Consider the following 18,508-nt stretch of genomic DNA (forward strand, 5'->3'; position numbering starts at 1 on the left):
TATTTGACTGTCTTGGGTTTTAACATTTAATTAAACATCTTATACTATTAATTTTTTCCAAACTCAAAATGAAATATTTTAGCACAAATCCTTTTAACACAAAATCAATGCATTTAACGCTGCAATGTGTTTCTTCACCAAACTACACAGCAGCTAAACACATTACGCAGCATTTTTAAACACCATGAACGTAAATAAACCATTTCACCGACCGGCCGTCTTTGGACTGAACCGTTGATGAACCTGAAGCGTCTTCTCTCTGCTGTTTGCGTGTTCCAACGCATGAGAACCTTCCTGTCCCCACAGGTGCTCCAAATCATTGACACTGATTGATCAGGTGACAAGCTACCGGTGTGCTGCTGCTGGTGCACTCTGGGAAATGTAGTTGTATGAGACTAAGTCCTCAGATTCAGCTCAACAGATACAATTAGAGTCGGAGAGAGGAAACTAACAGACTAATGAGAGAAAACATCTCCACTCTGACAGTCATGACAACTGTCTTTATTGGTAGAAGTAGTCGTTTAAGACCATTAAATCAAATGAAAACATTTAACGGTCATTTTTATTAACATTGAAAGTGGATCTTTATTAGCTAGAAGCTGTCCTGACCAGAAAATAGTGGGGAAAAAACAATAGATGTTTCCGCCCGGTCTCGAACCGGGGAGAAGGCGTGTGAGGCGAACGTGATAATAGTGGGGTCGGATGCATGTGTAATTTTTCTCAGTCATTTCAAATTGGTGTTAAAGTTTGGTTTTCACTTCTAAGTTGAAGTTTAGGGTCTATAGAAAAATTTGAGTCCGAGTGTCAAACACACAGATAAAAAATGGCCTCTAGGGGCCGCCGCAAAATATGTAAACTGCTACAACTTTTGATTAGATTAACCAAATTTAACAAATGAGGTATATATGGATTCAGAATTAAAAGGAGAAACTGGTATGCTAAGCATTTGGTGACCAGATAAAAATAAATACACTTTTAGCCCAAAATATTACATGGACACAAGCGAAATTATGCTTTTTTAAAGATAAAGTCTGAAAATATCCTCACAGTTGCTAAGGAATTTTACTTTTTAATGTTATTTCACAAGTCAAGACTGTGTGGTGATTAAACTGAAATTGAAATGCTCCTCACTCTTCTATTCTATGCCCTAGGAGGCGCCGCAAAATGTAGTAATAGCCATGAACTTTCTATGTATTGATTTAGGATCAGGTGTCTCAACTTTTTTCAGTCAGTCAATCAATCAATCAATCAATCAATCAAGCCAACAAGCCATCATTTTATTCACAAGAAATTTTCACAAAAGAACTTTATATCTGGAAGAAAGTAAATCAATAACAATAAGAAGATAAACAATAGTTCTTCTGGCATTAAAAAAATGAACAGAGGACCATAGGGCTAACATTTATTCTGAGAACTTCACTCTACAATGATAACTATAATTTACTTCTTTGATTTATTCTATGTCAGTCTTAGAAGTTCTGACATGTGCACTTGCACAGACGTGTGCACTTTAACCCTTCATGCACTTGCACCGAGAACTGGCAGGTCGACTTGTACAAGTACTTGTACAACCACACTTCACATCTAGTTGTAATACGTCTTTGGCAAGTGGTATCGTAGTCCAAATGGGAAGAAGTTTGCTGTCCTCTTCTTTCCACCCATGGTCAGTGGGGTTGTTGTCAGGCATTATAGACCTAAATGAATGAATACATAAATGCATGGTTTTTTGTGTGATTATATAGTACTCAAATCCATACAGGTGCATACTTACATGTGGGCTGTTGTCCAGATGCTTGCTTGGAAGACACTCCTTTTGAGATGTAGATCCAAAGCATCCATTGTTGGGGGGATTCTTTCAACATCCCTCGTCTTCTGTGAGAATAGCCTCATTCGAAGAAGATCAACATCATTTTCCTCATTTGATTCACTGGAGTACAGCCTACAGACAAAGTTTACTGCAACTTCTTTCAGCCTTGGAGAGGTTTGGAATGGAGTCTCAATGATGGTTGCGAACTCCTCTGTCAAGTGTGGAACTTCGTGCATCAATTTGCAGCAGGATCGCTTACCCCTGAACTTGAAAGAAGATGTGCTGTCTGATCCCGTGAATGCGTGGAAGAGAGCCATGGCTTTACATGTTTCTGTGCCCAGTTTTGTGGCGAGAGTGTTCAGGAGATCATTCTTGATGTCTTTCCAGTTTTGAAGCAGATCCAGATTTCTGCAGTTGCATTCAAAGCCTTGATATGATGGAAATTACTCAGCAGGATTACGACAACATCTGTGTCTCCAGTATAGACCATCCCAACTGATGCTGTTTGGAGGGCATGGAGAAGATGCACTAGGACACAGTGTCAGCTTCCTCGTGGTTGCAGCGATCCATTGGAGGACTGTTTCCAACATGGTGGACGCAATCATCTGCTGTTATGTAGACATCTTTGTCATCTGGGAACTGTCCATTTGTTACAAGCGCAGTTGACAGGAATGAAAACAGTTCTGTCTTATTATCCTCATTTGCCAGAAATGCCTGCCAATCTCTTGGGACTTTGGCAGTGCCAGAGATGCGTTGTCGGGTGCCTGATCCTCGCTTTTCTCTTGTTCCTCCTTTGATTGTCAAAGCACGATACTGGTCCCAGACGATGTCCACTCGTGTTGATCTTTTCAGGTCACGTTGAACTCTTGGGCAGAACACCTAGCTCCTAGCTATGTTTGTGCTATAGGGATATTCTGAACACCAATCTTAAATCCAGTCGAGTCATTACACAGCCTTTATTTACAATAACTTTAAAAATCATGTTTCATAGCAACTTTGAGGACATTTCCAGACTTTATCTCCAAAAAAAGCATAATTTCGCTTGTGTCCATGTAATATTTTGGGATAAAAGTGTATTTATTTTTATCTGGTCACCAAATGCTTGGTATACCTGTTTCTCCTTTTAATTCTGAATCCATACATACCTCATATGTTAAAATTGGATAATCTAATCAAAAGTTGTAGCAGTTTACATATTTTGCGGCGCCCCCTAGAGGCCATTTTTCATCTGTGTGTTTGACACTCGGACTCAAATTTTTCTGTAGACCCTAAACTTCAACTTGGAAGTGAAAACCAAACTTTAACACGAATTTGAAATGACTGAGCCTTATACGACCCCACTATAACCACTACACTACAGAAACAGATGTTAGATCAGCATCTAGCTAGCAGACTAAATGTATTTCCCTCTGTCCTTATGGGTGCGTGTGTGTGTGTGTGTGTGTGTGTATAAGGCTTTAACATTAAAAAATATGGAAAAAGTGAATCTCTGTGAAACCTTTCTGGATGCGCTGTATATATTTTCATTGGCTGCTACAGAGGAGGAAGTTTATTCACGTGGGATTGTTTGTTTCTTTGGACTTCGTTTTTGTTCCTCTTTGTTTGCAAAAGAATAAGTTTTGTAAATCACAAGTTGAGCTGAAAACCCACTCGGGTCACTCGAGGAGAGGTTGCCACGCAACAAGAGACGCAATCGACCCTGTGATTCCCCGCTGGACTCTTGAGCAACACCTCCGAGTGGGGTTTTCAACTTGCAGTCAACTGTTTTTGAAAGTTAAAGACAGTGTGGCGTTTGGTGTGTGACGAGATCCATCATGAACACGTATTTCAAGTCAAGTTCCAACTTTTAACATGACATTAGATGGTTAAAGAGTAAACATAAGATATTCATTTTATGTATGCAAAAATCCACAATGTATGCAATACAATAAATTTAATACAAATTTAATAATAAATAAAATAAAAACATGCAATCATTAAGAGAAAAACATATCAAAGTTAACACAAATGACTTTTGGCATAAAATGTAAGTGGATAAGAGTAAAAACCCAAATATGTGTGTTTGAGTGTTTATGATTTTACATTGCGTAATTTCAGAGCGAAAAGTTTTTCTTTTACGATTTTCTATTCAGATTTGGAAGAACTAGTCCGATCTTTTATTTAAATGACATTCAGACTCGTGTTCCGTGAAGATTTGGAGGAGAAAAGTCTTAACGACTCTTATGAGTGTGTTGTTATGAGCTGCCGCCATGTTGAGAGCCATGTGGAGTCAACAGATCTGTTCTGAATTTAGCATCTTTTAAGTACAGGTAGAAATACTCTTTTTAAAAGTACCCTAAGTAACCTAAAGGTAGCAAAAGTAAATATATATTTTATTATGTTTTATATTAATGACGGATTAATATGTTCATCACTTTAATGTTGCAGCTAATACATCATCGGCTTACATTATACCATATTACCACAAAATTAAGGAATATCCAACTTCAAACATGTACTTAATTAAACGTGTTGAGCAACTTTATCATCATCATCATTATTCCAACAGATGTTGAGTGAAAGAAAAAGTATTTCGCTTTTTTCCCTCTGTGATGAAGTTACCAGACTTTCGTCAACGTGTAAAGAGGAACTGACACACACACACACACACACACACACATAGAGTATAAAAGCCTGTGTGTGTGTGTTGCGTGTCATCTCAGCTCAGCATGGGCGAGACCTACGTCCGACACGTCGAGCTCTTGGGCTTCGAGAAACGCTCCTACCCGAGTAAGCATTACGTAAGATCCCAAAAACCTTCACGAATCCTCCTTAAAAAAAAGCAGGCAGAGCCGCTCCGGAAGTCACCTTTAAAGTGTTTAAAGTGTGAGGTAATCTCTGCAGGTGTACATGCTGATGGCGAAATGGAGCGACCTGTCGGAGAAGCTGATCTACAGGACGTATCCGGAGATCTACACCCTCCACGTGAGCTCCCTCTGCACCACAGAATGAATAACGAAGAACACATCGATGCAAATTTGGGTGCAAAGTCTAAACAAAACATCATGTTTTTGAGCCGCAGAAATTGCTGAAGGAGATGTTCCCCATCGAGTCGGGTGAGATAGAAAAAAAGGACAGAATCATCCCATCATTACCAGGTAGTAATACTAATACTATTAATGATGCTTGTATTAGTAATGATATTTAAGCTGTTTGCATGTTAAATAATGCAGATTGCGTTTTGTTTTCCTGCTGCTTAACTTTAGTTTTTTTAGGACGTCAATAAGTTGCCAAAATAAGGTTATAAGCGTTATAAGACTAAATCACAACTCATATAAATGCGACATTTTACGAAAAGCTGTAATGTTCTTTCAGGAAGCACCTGAGGTGATTCAACACATGCGGCTGAATCCACTTCTCTTTTTTCGGGGGATTTGTTTAAGCAAGAGAGCAAAGCTGCAACTCACTGATGTCAAAATGTGTGTTTTTTATTAGAAGGGGGGGGGGGGGTAGAACTACGGTAAATAAACAAGACTGAAAAAGAAGAACAAGCGAAGAGCTCCAAACACACAGATAATTTATCAGTTATCACCTTTTATTGCATGCGTAGTAGTTGTGGAGATAAACCAATCAAACAGAAGCAGCTGATTCAGCACGGCTGTCTTAAAGGGACAGTACACCTACAAAATAAACTGCATGTCACCGTCCCAATATGAGGGGCCGCCCGGAAGACTTTGGATCGGTTTTGTTCTGCAGGTTTTTTAATACTATTGTTTCCTAAAGAAGCTCGAGAGCCAGGCGAGCCGTTTCCAGTCTTTATGCTAAGCTAGGCTAACGACGTCCTGATTCCAGCTCCATCACTAACACACAGACATGAGGCGGGTATTCATCCTCTCATCTCACTTTCTCAAAACGCGATTCCTGTTTTTCAAATTCCGGCCACAAAGATTTGAGAGGAAGTGAAATCTGTTCTGTGGACTTTGTAATTCCGCTTTCGCTTTATTTTTTATTTTTATGTCAGCCAGGTGTGATAAAAGAGAAGAGCGAGCAGAGCAGTTTTCTGTTCCTGTTCAGGTGTTCAGGTGTTTTCCTCCTTCGTAAGAAGTTAAGTTACGAAACTAAACGAGTTGCAATGTGGGGAACGAGAAGCGGGGGCAGGACCTCGCTTCTGGTGCAACGGCAGTCTGGAAACTTCCACTTCCTGAAGTGGTGGAAAGTAGAATAAGAACATCTACTCGGGTACAATCTGAAGCTACTTTTTCTTGAGTTTTCAAATTGTATTTTAACGACATCTCAAAGGAAAATGTAGTAGTTTTATAACAGCCAAACGGAATATTAAGTAGCCCAAAAACTGCCTGAGTAGTAATCTGATTTATATACAATAATATAACTCTGTGAAATGGACCGTTATGCACAGAAGTTCTTTTCCTTTAATACTTTTAGTACATTTTACTGTTAATACTTTTGTGAAATCATGAATTTCAGGAAGATTGTTTTGGGGTGTTTTTAATTCATTATTTTTTCATTTATATATATATATATATATATACTTTATTGATAATGCACAATATGATATACAGTGATCAAATAACAAGTATTTTCATTGTTTGTGGGTATGTTTCAATCAGATTAGGTGTTTTTAATTTAGAAGAAGTATTTATATTCGTTCATATTTTTTCAGGTCATTTTATTTGCAATACAGAATTAAATACAGAAATCCCAATCGGATATAAAGTCGTCTGCTTTGTTAAATGTCTTCTTAAAACCTCCAACTTAAAGCTTCAAATACACTTTTGTTTTTCCACTTTCTTAATGACTTCTATTGGTTTTTTTTTAGGGCTGTGAAACGATTAACATTTTTAATCGGGTTAATCACAGGTTTCTGTGGATTAATCATGATTAATCACATATTACCGATATTCTCGGTATATTTTGTGAGAACATAGAGATTTATGACAAAAGACGGATATATACATTTATACATTCTTCTATACAATGGTGCTGCAACTCAGCAGTTATTTAGCAGTTTTCTTCCATATGGAACATTAATACATCTTCATCCTAAACAGAATGTTTAACCCTCCTGTTACCTTTCGGGTCAATTTGACCCCATTCAATGTTTAATGTCGGTGTTCTTTGGGGTCAATTTGACCCCAGGCTGTTTTTCACTGTGTCAAACTTATAAGAAATATCAACTTTTTTATATATTTAAAGGGCTATTTAGGTAGTCAACAAACAAACATAAAGTACCTCACACTTAAACTTGGGAAGCAATATTAATTCTAATAATTTTCTGTAGGTTTTAATTGCTGGGGTCAAATTGACCCCGAGGGTAAAATATGTTAGTAAATGTAAAGGTAACAGGAGGGTATACCTCTTCCACTCCACTGAGGACGCCGGCGTCCTTAAGCCCCTCCCCTTCCCTTTAAACGGCTCGCTCACGCAGACCACGTCAATAAACATGGGCATGTTTGGTATCCCAGCATTCAACATATCCTCATCTTTGCAAAGAACATATACATTTTCTTTTATTTCGTAATAATTTTTCACAAGAGGAGCCCTAACACACAATGTCTAAAGTCGCGATCAATGCAGCAAGTCGGGTCTTGTAACATTTCGACGGAGAAAACGTACAGAATACACTTTCTAAGTAGATGTATTAGCGGAGGTATTAGCGGAAGTACTAGCGGAAGTTAGCAAAGAGCTAGCGGAATCAGAAAAGGTAAAAAGTTTTACAAAAAAACTTTTTTTTTGGTGCGCTGTGTCTTCCCTGACAGTAACGTGTTGAAGCCAGGAGACCGCGCTGTCTTTGCCCGGTGTGCGGTATTAACTGGTTTTTGAATTAACTGGTTTTGGTACGCGTGCATGAGGCAGATGTGCCGTAGGAGTTGCCTCTCAGGACCCGCCTCGACTAACTAGGAAATGCACATTTCCATCGCTTAGCCTCTCTGTCACGTTCTTTTAATGTAACTCTAATGTTTGAAAGACTAAACACGGATGACTTTGCTGTAAAATGTGATACCTGTTCGGGAGGCTGTAGTTGAGACGCCGAGGACACGGAGCGAGGACAAAGTAGGTGACTCTGCTGATGCCTGTTCAATATACTACTAACTTCAATAAATACTTGACAAAATGCTCTTGTTGTCAGTCTGATATTTATGTTATACGTCGTTATCTGACGTCCAGTCGATGTGAGACCAGTTTACTCTTCATACAGTGTGTAATGAAGCATGTAGCCCGTTGTTTACACCCAGCTCGCCCACCGCTGTCAACTGTGAAACTGTGATCGACAAGTGATATGATCGTCATGAAGGTGGAAAACGTTTCGTTAATGCCGTCGAAATCCTAAACGAAGGCTGGAGCTGCTCCCCCGTCATGTGTCTAAAGACACGCTCACTCCTGTGTGTAGTTATTCAATGTGTGTCCTTATCGTAACAACAGGTAACAGTCATGTTTAATCTGGACCAGTGAGCGCTGCACAGGGTAGAGTATAGTTACGAGGATATATGTGGATCCGTAGTCTCGAATATAAAACATAAGAGACGTGAGAGCACACAGTGTTGTATCACAATTTAATCTGAGTCGATCACAGTTTCCCAGCTGACAGCGGTGGGCGAGCTGGGTGTAAACAACGGGCTACATGCTTCATTACACACTGTATGAAGAGTAAACTGGTCTCACATCGACTGGACGTCAGATAACGACGTATAACATAAATATCAGACTGACAACAAGAGCATTTTGTCAAGTATTTATTGAAGTTAGTAGTATATTGAACAGGCATCAGCAGAGTCACCTACTTTGTCCTCGCTCCGTGTCCTCGGCGTCTCAACTACAGCCTCCCGAACAGGTATCACATTTTACAGCAAAGTCATCCGTATTTAGTCTTTAAAACATTAGAGTTACATTAAAAGAACGTGACAGAGAGGCTAAGCGATGGAAATGTGCATTTCCTAGTTAGTCGAGACGGGTCCTGAGAGGCAACTCCTACGGCACATCTGCCTCATGCACGCGTACCAAAACCAGTTAATTCAAAAACCAGTTAATACCGCACACCGGGCCATGAACACGGTGATTTGCTCCGTTTTTGTTTGACTACATTTTATGAGTAACAGTTAGGGGGGTGCTAGTGACTTTTCATGCGCGAAGACCGGCATCTGAACTCTGCGGCAACCGCGATCGACATATTGAGCACCCCTGCATTAAAACATTGGTGCAAGTGACTTTTTTTCGTCCCGATGTGCGCACACACGCCGGCATCCGGCCAGACGGGGATCGGAGTCGTGTTAACGTGACACGTAGAGACAGAATGACATGCTGCTGGTTCGAGACGACCAACAACAGACGGATTGGAAGCTCATTCTGCGCATGCGTTAAATGCGTAAAAAAAAAAAACGAAGTTAAACCTGTAATTTAATTAACTGAGTTAACGCGTTATTTTTCACAGCACTAGTTTTTTTGAAGAGAAGAACAACTGATTCATGCTCTCTTGTTATTGACGAACTCGTCCCCACTAGTCTCGTCTCTATACGTTTAATATTCTCTTCGTTGTGTTCTTGAACTCCACATATGTGGATCTCCTTTATTGTGAATATTTAACTTAATGAAAAAAACTTGGATTTCTCACCTGCAGAATCTAATGGCGTCTGGATGAAATCCGTCCTCCAGTTCCTGTTGTTGTTGTTGTTGTTGTTGTTGTTTCTAAGATAACGACCTGTGTCCTCAGCGTGGCGGTGGCTGCTCAGCCAGAAGTCCCCAGAAACCAGGCAGAGCACGTTGGCCGAGTACTTCCACTCGCTCATCGACCTGCCGCCTCACATCTCCCGCTGCCGGCAGCTCGGCCTCTTCCTGCGCGTCCGGCCCGAGGACGAGAACCCGCCCGCCGCCAACACGTCAGTCCACCGCAGGGCGGAGACAGCCGCTCGGGGGAAAGATTGACCAATTAAAACGGTGCTTTTTTGCTTCTTCAGGCTAAAGAGGAACGAGACGTTCGTGGTTTCCAGGGAGTTGGCCAGAGGAAACGCTTCCGGTGGGATTCACTCTTAAATTCAAAGAATTCACTTTGATGCTTTTCTTTTTGATGATGGATGATGATACAATTTAATTAAATTACGTTTATGTTGTATAGCCCATTATCACAAATTACAAATTAGCCTCGGAGGGTTTTACAATCTGTACCTATAAGACATCCCTGACCTTTGACCTCACATCGAATCAGGAACAACTCCAAAGAAATAGGAAAAACCCTTTCACTGGGAAAAGAGTGAAGAAGCCTTCAGGAGAGTAACAGAAGAGGATCCCTCTCCAGGATGGCCTGAACAATAGACTCTATTATCACACTTTTAAATCCTAAAAACTATGTTAATGTGTTATAATAATTATTGAGGTTGTCATGTTTTCTGTTTTATTTATTTGTTTCATATGCTTTGATTTTTTTGTAATATTTTTCATAAAAAGCACAATCGTCTTAATTTTTTGGGGGCTGAATAATTAAAACATGCATATTTAATGTTTTTTAAGCGTATTTCTGCAGCGAGATAATAACTTCAGTTGTAACTTCTGCTCTTCCTGTAAAAAGTTTGTTTTTCCTGAATATTTTTTTGTTTTGACCTTTTCAGAGATTTCTGGCCCCATCCTGTTGGACACGTACCGAGTGATCGCCGACTTCACCAAGACGTCCAAGCACGAGATCGACCTGCGCGCCGGAGACCTGTTGGAGATCGTGGAGAAGAACCAGAACGGTGAGAAGAAATCAAGTCTGGAACACCAACGTCACAGAGGTCACAGAGGTCACAGAGAGTCTCTGGTTTGAATATTTAAATCGGGAGGAAACTTGATTAATTTGGAACAACATGATGCAAACATTAGGAGAATATTGAGGGTCTGAGGGTTTGAGGGTTTGAGGGTCTGAGGGTCTGAGTGTCTGAAGGTCTGAGGGTTTGAGAGTCTGAGGGTTTGAGGGACTGAGGGTCTGAGGGTCTGAGTGTCTGAGGGTCTGAGGGTCTGAGCTCCCTCTGTCCCACCAGGTTGGTGGTTCTGCCTGGGCGAGTCTAAGTGCGGTTGGGTTCCTGCTTCCTACATGGAGCCCCTGGACGGACCGGAGGAGGCCGAGGAAGACGAGCCAGACTACGAAGGCAAGATGCTCTCATTTTGTCTTCAATATTATTTATCTGTTTAATATATTTTCGTTGTTTCTCATGACGCCGTCTCTTCATTCGTGTCTCTGCAGGAGAAACGTTCGTCACCAGTAAATCCTACGAGGCGGAGCAGAGCGACGAGATCTCTCTGGAGGCCGGAGAAACCATCTCAGTCATCCACAAGCTGCTGGACGGCTGGTGGGTCGTCAGGTAAGACACACACACACACACACACACACACACTCACACACACACTCATTAAAGTGACTATAAGAAGCCTTTATGATCCTAATACATTTTTGGCATTGTGTATATTTAGTATTTTCTAATTTAATTGAATGATCATTTCCACAAGCTTATTGCCTAATGTTCTGTCCGTAAACAGATGAATAAAGTTTAAGCATTTGAACTGAACCAATAACATCTTCTAACATTAGCAGTTATTATTAGAAAACGACTAATAGTTGTCTAATAGTCGGCATGTTTTACTGTTAGCCTGTCGGCATGGCAACGAATAAAAAAGGAGCCTTCAGGATAAAATTGACAAAACATACTTAAAAATTAAAAAGAAAAATGAGTGTGATACCATTGTGTTTAAATAAAGTAAACAGATGAACTCAATAATAAAGTTGTAGTTATTGTGTGACTGTTTTTAAAGGTTAGATTATTGCGTAATAACACAAAGTGACCAGCAGGGGGTAGCACGACACCAGAAACTACTGTGTTCTGAGAGCAGAGAGAAGCTTCACTTCTAAATATAGACACATTCCTGTGAGTCCATGTGTTTCTCCATCTCTGGACTTCTAAATGTCACTTTTAACATCTGCTCAAAGGAATCCTCCGCTTAGGCCTCTGATCCGTGTGTGTTTCTAGGAAAGGAGACGAGACCGGCCACTTCCCCTCCATGTTCCTGCTCCGGGCCGGCAAGCAGGAGCTCCACGAAGCGGAGAGGATGAACCTGCAGGCGCATAAACCGCCGCCTCGCAGGTCAGGGGAAGAAATCATGACAGTTAATACATTTGGATGTTGGATTAAGTAAAATTACCCGTTTGTTTAACCCCGAAAAATAATGGAAAAGTCATAATTACCGGCTGCAAAAAAGAATCAGATCAGCACTTTAAAAATAACCAAAAGTAAAGAGGAAACTAAAAAATAAAGGACATTTCTTTGCAATAAACGGATATAAATTAAGAGAAAATGATGCAGATTTGTACAAATTCAGAATTTGTGTTTTGTCAGTTCTTAATAACTCTTAAAATGCTCTAAAATAATAATGCTATGAATACGGCAGCGTGGTTATTGTTTGTACCATAGATAGAATATAGTTTATACACTTTTGTACCAGGGGAGGATATTTACATATTTGTTAGCCCACTGACTGAAATCCAGGAGCATTTAAAAAGAAATTGGGGCCCCTTTTTGAAATTTGTGAAATAACATATATATTTAATATATAGTCTTGTATATAGTTTTTAACAATAATTAAAAAACATTATTTAATATATATATAGTAGAATATATAACTTTTATAAAAAATTCAAAAACATAATTTAAAAAAATATATATAAAGTGTTGTATATAACTTTTATAAAAAAATTACTTTAAAAAAACCAACATAAAAAAATATATGAAGAACTCGAATATATAACTTATAAAATGTTTTAAAAACACTAAAACAAATGTAAAGTCTTATATATAACTTTTAGAAAGAAAAAAAACATTATAATAAAAAATAGTCTTATAACTTTTATAAAAAAAATTAAAAACATATAACGTCTTATATATAACCTTTATAAAGAATTAAAAATATATATATTTAAAAATAACATGAGTTCAAGTATATTTGCCGTCCCACCTCCTAACTGTCTAATATTTTAAGCTGCAAGTCGAGCTCACCACCAACTCCTCCCCTTACTTTCACAACCTTCGTCCTTTTCCTCGTCTCAGGTCCACCATCCGAAATGCCAAGAGCATCCACAACAAGGCCCGCCGGCGGCTCAGCCAGGACAGCTACCGCAGGAACAGCCGCCGCTACCTCCAGCAGAGAGGCGGGAACCTCAAGAACGCCGCCAAGTCGCCGCTGAGGGAGAGGAAGAACCAGGGTAATGAAAACAAGGTTCGAGGGTGGAACCGTCAATTACTTAGAACCGCTGTTGTAATGCAGCTTTTCTATGGGAACATTTGAGGTATATTTTGTATATGTATCGGTAAGGATGAGAATAGGGCAAAGAAAATCGACATCACCTAACCACGGTGTCATTTCTTACCGACAGACAACATTCCCGAGATGTCCGGCTCCGGTTCGGAGAGCGAGCCGAGGAAGGCGGCTCCGGTCATCCCCCCCCGGCCGAGTCCGGAGCTCATCATGGAGCGCTGCAGCGACAACACCCGCAAAAAAGTCAGCATCCACAGGTCCGACCGCTAGCGGCGGGACTCACCGCCAAATTGTGACTTTAGAGTAAAACCGATAACGTGTTCTATGTTACCAAAACCAACAATGTGTTATAAAGAAATAAAGCTCCGGAGGGAGGTAATATTCAGGTAAAGAAAAATAAACAGAGACATTATCTGAGATTAAAGTGGTTACATTTTATGAGAAAAACACTTGAATCTAAAACACAGTAAGCCTGGTGATCCGTGGTTGAGCCAACCTTGTAGAGTGAAGCCATGGGATTTATTATTTATTTCTTCTTGTAAATTTCAGATAATTTCAAAGTTTGAATTTTTTATTTTTAACTTTCGATTTTTAACTTTCTTTATTTTGTTCTATATATTTTTTTAGTGGAAGTTATATATACGACTTTCTATATTTTTTCAAATAATGTTTTTTTTTTTACATTTAAGAGAATCGTTTTTGCAAATGTTTCACTTCATAATCTCACAACATTTTTATCTCGTATATTTCAGTTTTATTCTTTTAAAAGTACAACTTTAATCTCAGTCTTATTCAGATATTTATGATGTTATAATAATAGATAAATAATTCTTGTATTTTTTCTATGAATTTATTGCTTGAATCTTGGAAATTCTACCTTTTTCTTTTGCAAATCTATGAAAGTATATTTTTTCTAATTCTTTCAAATTAATGACTTTAACATATCAGAGAATTTGTAAGTTAAATGTAAAACTTAAATTGGTTCTCTGAATATTATCCCCTTCCCAAGCTACATATTTATTATCTTTTTATTTATTAAGTCACAATAAATATAATTATTTTGGTTCCTTATGAAGATGTTACATTTTTAAATGCATTTTATTAAATAAAAAAGAGTCAAAAGTACCTTAAGTGTATGTGTTCATGGGGATGAAGGTTCATTGATGTGCTTTAAATGGAGCACGGAGGAAGAAGAGAAGAATACAAATATCAACAGATCAACACTTTGACTTTGCTGCTATCTGGTGGTCTTATCCAGAATCTCAACTCACACTTTCTAAATGTTCAAAAACAAAATATCCTGGTTGTTTATCGTTTTCTCCAGCAAAAAATGTTGTGATCCCAATGTTACTTTAAAAAAAAGAACATTAATCTTATAATCTGTCATTTAGTGATCAGCACATGATAATATTTGTAAAAAAATGTGCTGTTTTCTTCTAAATAACTATGATTATCTTGAGATCATTAGAAGTTCTCAAATTTTTGGGAAACCTTATATATATTTGTGTATATATTTGTTTTATGCCGGACTATTTCTTGACGCTGTTCGTCAACCAGTGGAGACTCCAGTGAGCTTTGGAGGAGCTGGTCAGTCGGTTTTGTTACCTTTTGGACCGCCAGGCTAACCGTTTCCCCCCGTTTCCAGTCATTGTGCTAAACTAAGCTAACTGTGTGTGTGCCCTGATATGTCTTTAGAAAGAGAATACACATATTTCACAACATCAACGTCCAACTCTAAACCTTATTTTTTAGTTAAAGTTGAAGTCACATTGTGATTAAAATGATTGATTCTGAGAAAAATAATTACATTTATGTTCTTTATTTGCTCAATGAATGTATAATAAAACGTTTATTTTGCAAAGAATTATCTGCACACACTTTGGCTTTGAATTAAAGATTATCTGCTTCCAAAATATGTATTGACACTTTCACTCTTTAGCCTTTTTTATATGTCTATTAGTTAACTTCTGACTTCTGAAAGTAGAAAAAACAGGGAGTAAGTAGATTAGAGAAAGTAAAGTATGTCCTCAAATTCTCTTGCAGCACATTTACAAATGAGGCTGTTTGGCTGTTGAGTATTGAGTCCCAGAAGTAGTATAAAATACCTGGAAATAGTCAAGAACTTAAGTAATGTGCTTGACTAAATGTATTTAGTTTAAATATTAAATAATGAACCAATACCTTTGACTAGGCTAAGAGAAGTATCTGAAACTACTAAGTACTTCTTCCCCCATTCTGCACTTCTGATGAGCTCTAAAAAATAAACATGGAGGCAAAATATTTGACCCTGACGTGATTTGAACACGCAACCTTCTGATCTGGAGTCAGACGCGCTACCGTTGCGCCACGAGGTCCTAGAAAGCTCATGAAAATCCCGAGTATATAAAGACGGACGACACCAATTCTGTATTTTAAATAGTTTATATTCTTGTTATTAAAGTTCGCTCATCAGATGACTTAATTTGTGGCGTCATCACGTCAAATGTGTGCTTAACATACGAACACGGCCCAACCGTTCCACACCGGATGACGTGAGACCTCCTACAAATGCAGTCTGAGTGTGAGCGCCTCTAAGCTCCCTGGTGGTCTAGTGGTTAGGATTCGGCGCTCTCACCGCCGCGGCCCGGGTTCGATTCCCGGTCAGGGAACGACACGTTTTGTCGTTAAACGTCAATATTTAGCTAAATACGTTACAAAATATCAGACGTGGAACCAATTGTAGTAACTACATATTTTTACACTAGTACTTCATATTTAGACTTATTTGCAGATGTACAGGGAATACAAAGTATTGTGATGTTTACCTGTTTAATATATTATCCTGTTGTATTTATTACTTTAAATAGATCTTTATTTACATCGAAAACAGTGTTTCTTGAACTGCTGTAACATCTGGGGATCAATAAAGTTGTTTTTTATATTCCTTTATGTAAACTACAGTGGAGAATATATGCCATTTTAAATACACTACTAAATAATCAGCCTAATTACAATGAAATAAAAGTAAGATATGGTTTATGTAGAGGAAGATATATCACCGTTGTTTAAACATAAGTACGACAGTATTATGGTATGATGACGGTGGTGGTGATAGTGATGATGGCATTCAATAATCGATCATTGATACGGGGCAGTTTGGTGTGTCTCTGTTTCTGCTGTGCATCTTCAACATCCCTCCTCTGCAGAGAAATTGCGTGTTTTGGCTGCTGCAGAGAAATAGGTCAAGTTACACTGAATTCCGCAAAACAGGACCGGATATCAGGTGATTATCTCTTTTCCCTTCAAAATAAAACACATATGAAGTTGCCGACAGGCAGTTGTGGGAAAAATACTGAGAGCTTTTACTTGAGTAAAAGTATATTTACTGCAGTAAATAAATGTCGTGTTACAATACAAAGTCCTGCATTCAAAATATATATAAAACACATATATAAATAAATAAATCTAATAAAATATGTCGTTTTTTTAACGCTGGAAACGAAGGCACTACTTATATATTTCACAATTTATGTTTTGAATAATATTAATTGGTAATTTAATTATCTAAAGCCATGAAATAAATATAATAAAGTGTATGTATAGTACTTAAATATACTTCAATGTTATTATTGCGTATTATTACTATCAACATCAGACTGTTTACATTTTATTTTTATTTCCATTTCTGTATTTTTCCGTAGCAATAGGAAGAAACAGTTACAGCTCCCGCTCTTATTTTGAAAGCCTCGACGGAAACGCCTTCTGCTTCCTGTCCCCGGCTTGACTCTCGGCGCGGTCGCAGAGAGGAGAAGAGAAGAGGACTCGCGGCGCTCCCGTTCGCGTTTCTCCAAATGCCACCGGACACCGACGGCGGCCTCGGACCGGACCGGGCGGACAGCGGCGGCGGGACCGCGACGCACGCGACTCACCGGGAACATGGCGACGGGAACAACAACCTGCTCGGTACCGGAGCGACGATAAATCTACGCGGGTGACGGAGGAGCATCACTTAACACAGGTCAGCGAACACCAGCGGCACACCGAAGACGAGCCGAGCACCGAGAAGATGGAGACGGGGAGAGAGATCGATGCACTTATCGATGAATCGATCGATCGATCTCAGTGTATCGTAACGATGCCGCGGTGTGGTCTCTGGCCTGCCTCCTTATTGAGCTCTTATTGTGAATTTATTCAAAAATATATATTTATAAAATATATATTTTTATTTTATAGTTTTACTTCTTTCTTTCTTCCCCTTTTTCTTAATTTTTATAATTCGTTTAATTCAATATACAACACAAAAAACAACCATATGTAATAAATGAAAGAAAAAAAGTGCCACAATAAGGATAATTAAGGTGGTTTATTCTAGTTAAGATGTGTTTATGGCAGTAGGACGAGTGACAACTTGCCTGCTGCAAACACACACACACACACACACACATTTGCAATGATGGTACACAATACAGGTATCACGCCTCGAACTAAAGGAAGGCAGCAGAGCCAGAGTTCGTATGTTTGATTCCTCGTGAAAGTCACAAGCTGAAGGTCAACGTGATGAAACCAGCGTAAAAAGAAAAGCTCAATGTGGAAGAAACGGTGTATTTAAGACATCAATAAGCAGAAAATCATATCTACCTGTAGATATTAGATACACTAGGATGTATGTGGAGAGTGAGTTACAGAAAACTACACATTTACTCTCTTAAAGTATTCAGTAAGTGATTAAATGTGAGTTTGTGTTGCAGCTAAAAGGAGACGTTGGGAATTAGACTGTCGTCAAGGAGACGGGCCTCACGTCTGGTTTCAAAGTAGGACGCTAAGCGTGATGACTTTATTTTTTGAGGGGGTAAAAGTACTGGCCAAAGTATCACTTAAAGTTAAAGGTCTGCACACTTTCCCGATAACTCCTATTAAATTTGATTTATAAGAACATTTACATTTAAAATGTGTACTTAGGGAGATTAATGAGAAAAAAGGTTAACTAACTTATTAAAAGTAAATACTTATTCCGCATGACCAATTCCATTTTGCTCATCAGTTCCTTTTTTATATATACTAAAGACTTCAGACATTGGATAAGTAGCTTCCTCCATGGACCCGCTGCAGTTTGCTTATCGCCCAAACAGATCCACAGATGATGCTGTCTCCCAGGTACTGCACACCACACTCTCTCATCTGGACAGCCAGAAGGGGGGCTATGTGAGACTGCTGTTCATTGATTATAGTTCAGCTTTCAACACCATAGTCCCCTCCAGACTGGCCGGCAAGCTGATTGAGCTGGGACTGAACACCCCCCTGTGTGCTTGGATCCTGGACTTCCTGACCGCCAGGCCACAGGTGGTCAGGGTGGGCAGACACACCTCCAAATCCTCACCCTGAACACAGGATCCCCCAGGGTTGCGTCCTCAGCCCCTACTGTACTCCTGTACACACATGACTGTGTGGCCA

At 39.1% G+C, this 18,508-nt stretch overlaps 2 protein-coding genes and 2 non-coding genes across 4 annotated transcripts in view; 3 read left to right on the top strand and 1 right to left on the bottom strand.

Moving 5' to 3' along the window:
• Window positions 1–2,353: 2,353 nt before the first annotated feature.
• On the top strand, window positions 2,354–14,993 carry ncf1 (neutrophil cytosolic factor 1). The gene is made up of 11 exons (XM_056411463.1): window positions 2,354–4,587; window positions 4,691–4,771; window positions 4,869–4,944; window positions 9,513–9,678; window positions 9,757–9,815; window positions 10,405–10,527; window positions 10,813–10,920; window positions 11,016–11,133; window positions 11,797–11,910; window positions 12,871–13,025; window positions 13,197–14,993. The coding sequence occupies exons 1-11, from the start codon at window positions 4,516–4,518 to the stop codon at window positions 13,346–13,348; spliced, it is 1,224 nt and encodes a 407-aa protein (XP_056267438.1). The 5' UTR covers window positions 2,354–4,515; the 3' UTR covers window positions 13,349–14,993.
• Window positions 14,994–15,360: 367 nt separating this feature from the next.
• trnaw-cca (transfer RNA tryptophan (anticodon CCA)) lies at window positions 15,361–15,432 on the bottom strand. Its single transcript has one exon. It is a non-coding gene; the product is annotated as a tRNA-Trp (tRNA).
• A 222-nt stretch (window positions 15,433–15,654) lies between these two features.
• Window positions 15,655–15,726, top strand: trnae-cuc (transfer RNA glutamic acid (anticodon CUC)). The gene has a single exon. It is a non-coding gene; the product is annotated as a tRNA-Glu (tRNA).
• Window positions 15,727–16,891: 1,165 nt separating this feature from the next.
• Window positions 16,892–18,508, top strand: part of st6gal1 (ST6 beta-galactosamide alpha-2,6-sialyltranferase 1) — a 17,849-nt gene continuing 16,232 nt past the window's right edge. Inside the window, exon 1 of the mRNA XM_056411723.1 lies at window positions 16,892–17,075. The gene's annotated coding sequence lies outside the window, so the exon portion shown is untranslated. The remainder of the gene's footprint in view (window positions 17,076–18,508) is intronic.

Source organism: Pseudoliparis swirei, chromosome 3 (genome assembly GCF_029220125.1).
Source record: "Pseudoliparis swirei isolate HS2019 ecotype Mariana Trench chromosome 3, NWPU_hadal_v1, whole genome shotgun sequence".
In the NCBI taxonomy this organism is placed as follows: Eukaryota; Metazoa; Chordata; class Actinopteri; order Perciformes; family Liparidae; genus Pseudoliparis; species Pseudoliparis swirei.